The following is a 2,622-nucleotide window of genomic DNA, read 5'->3' as shown; positions in this document are numbered from 1 at the left end:
AAACTCATTTTTTACAAATTAAATATTTCGACTATTGAACGTATGAAGCTCATACAAATAAAACTTGATTGAAAACGAAATCACAGATTTGTCCATTAACTAGCAGAGCGTAACTAACTGGTGTTAGCCGTCTTAACGGAATTTTTCCTGTGAACCACCGTGTATTGTTCCAAGAGTTTCATGTTTTTATTCAGCACCAGTCTGAGTTCCCTGATTTCTTTGCCCAATGCGTCAATCATATCGGCGTTCCGATCGACTTTGTTGTGCAAAGGCGTGATGGCCGCAGAATCGCCAATATCATACAGCCCGCTCAGATCTTCCATAATATTGTTGTTGTTCATTTTGAAACTATTCTGTGCCGCCCCTTGGCCATACATCGTGCCCCGTTTGGCGATTTCATAGGCGGCCTCTAAAATGTCTTTAGGAAGACGTTTTTCGCCCGGATTCAGTGGCTTAACGTTCAGCACTACCCTGTAGGCCTTAGGGGAAACTAGTGCCGTCCAATGTAGCAAATTCAACAAGTACCTAGGCAGATACCCGTTGAACAGCGCCAGCTCAATGTAGGATATGAGCTTGGTCTGTCGAACCAATTTTGATAAACCTGCCGTTTTCTGCAAGCCTTGAATATCGTGAACCGCAATACCGACAAGGAGATTCATTAGAATTACAGTCACAAACAGCAAGAACATGATGTAGGTTACTTGCGCGCTTATTTCCAAGAGGAAGGGCGGATCTTCCGGATCGTCATCAACCAGTAGATCGAGACTCAGCTCACCGGACATCATGACCATGACCGTGATGAGGCCGATGAAAGGGTTGGCAAAAGTGGACGAATCGGGAAATATTACGCAAAAACTGATGGTGAAACCTATCAGCAGGCAGGAGTAAGCTAGTAAGAGTTTGGCAAATTCCTTTTGCACTCTCGTATACATTGCAACGTACGGGCCGAACACTGGCAACTGTCCAACCATCAACATAAGATTGGTCCAACCAAACAGAACAGCAAAGGCCCCTACATGGTTTTGCCAAGTGTACGTTCTTCCAGTATAAACGAACGAAATTACAAACACACTTGTAATTACCGCCCATTCGATAATGTTTTCGGGGTGCGATAAGTATTGTCTGACTGAAGGATAGCCCGCAATGCCGTACACTTTCCGTAAAATCTCGCAGCACGTTATGCCAACCAACGCAAACCATTGCATTTCGATCACAAACGGATTGTTCCTCAACATGTGTCCCATCATGGACTTCTTCTCGCAAAGTTCGATCACATTTTGGGGCTGCGTATCATTCATATTCTTTCCATGGTTGTAGCAATTGTGTGCCAAAGCCGTCAGAACATAGAGCGATAAACTCAAAACGAATATAAAGCAAAACAACATCCGAGCGATGTAATACTTCCTGATTTTCTCCCATTTGAGATACAAAAACGCCGAACACAATGGATGGAGCAAAATCTCCTTTTGCCCTTCATCCACGAACGTATTTAAAAAGCTTATCTCTCTGGGGTGGCAGTGCTGTAAAATGCTTCTGAAGTCCAGCTTCAGCTCCACCTCTCGATTTGAGGATTCGGGATGACGATGCAAAGTGATCGCCTGGTCCAGCTTTTGACGAACCATCACTAGAGAAGCGGGCGTTTTCCGTATTATAATCCCCAAAGCGGTATTTCCGTATTTCGATTTGGCCGTCACATCAGCACCGTGGTATAAAAGCTTTTCAACGCATTGGGAAAGCTCGTTTAGGGCAGCCATATGGAGTGGCGTGTACCCGAATTGATCTTTCGCGTTCACATCTGCTTGATGTCTGCAAATGAGAAAACAATTAATTCATTTCACCTATGCAGCAACTGGTCAAGTGGCGCTGAATAATGCGTATAATTCCAAATCAAAACTCATTTATTGTCTATTTATCAATTAAAATTCCACCATCATCAGTTTCTATGTGTAGCGTTGTTGCTACTTTAAGCCTTGGCATATATTTGATATCAATTATATGCGAAGAAAAGAAGAAAACAGCAGGTTTATCAAAATTGGTTCGACAGACCAAACTCATATCCTACATTGAGCTGGCGTTGTTCAACGGGTATCTGCCTAGGTACTTGTTGAATTTGCTACATTGGACGGCACTAGTTTCCCCTAAGGCCTACAGGGTAGTGCTGAACGTTAAGCCACTGAATCCGGGCGAAAAACGTCTTCCTAAAGACATTTTAGAGGCCGCCTATGAAATCGCCAAACGGGGCACGATGTATGGCCAAGGGGCGGCACAGAATAGTTTCAAAATGAACAACAACAATATTATGGAAGATCTGAGCGGGCTGTATGATATTGGCGATTCTGCGGCCATCACGCCTTTGCACAACAAAGTCGATCGGAACGCCGATATGATTGACGCATTGGGCAAAGAAATCAGGGAACTCAGACTGGTGCTGAATAAAAACATGAAACTCTTGGAACAATACACGGTGGTTCACAGGAAAAATTCCGTTAAGACGGCTAACACCAGTTAGTTACGCTCTGCTAGTTAATGGACAAATCTGTGATTTCGTTTTCAATCAAGTTTTATTTGTATGAGCTTCATACGTTCAATAGTCGAAATATTTAATTTGTAAAAAATGAGTTT

At 43.1% G+C, this 2,622-nt stretch overlaps 2 protein-coding genes across 2 annotated transcripts in view; both read right to left on the bottom strand.

The window, feature by feature from the left end:
* Positions 1-2,622, bottom strand: part of LOC109539345 (28S ribosomal protein S9, mitochondrial) — a 16,591-nt gene that overhangs the window by 2,549 nt on the left and 11,420 nt on the right. The gene's annotated exons all lie outside the window — the stretch shown is intronic.
* LOC109542500 (transient receptor potential channel pyrexia) overlaps positions 1-2,622 on the bottom strand; it is a gene marked incomplete in the record, with an annotated part of 14,230 nt that overhangs the window by 1,502 nt on the left and 10,106 nt on the right. Inside the window, 1 exon segment of the mRNA XM_048669766.1 lies at positions 1-1,806. Coding sequence (XP_048525723.1) covers positions 114-1,806 — 1,693 coding nt within the window.

Source organism: Dendroctonus ponderosae, unplaced genomic scaffold, assembly GCF_020466585.1.
Source record: "Dendroctonus ponderosae isolate FM_Combo_2020 unplaced genomic scaffold, Dpon_F_20191213v2 Dpon_F_20191213_9, whole genome shotgun sequence".
NCBI classification, from domain to species: Eukaryota; Metazoa; Arthropoda; class Insecta; order Coleoptera; family Curculionidae; genus Dendroctonus; species Dendroctonus ponderosae.
This window is presented reverse-complemented; position numbering and strand designations above follow the sequence as displayed.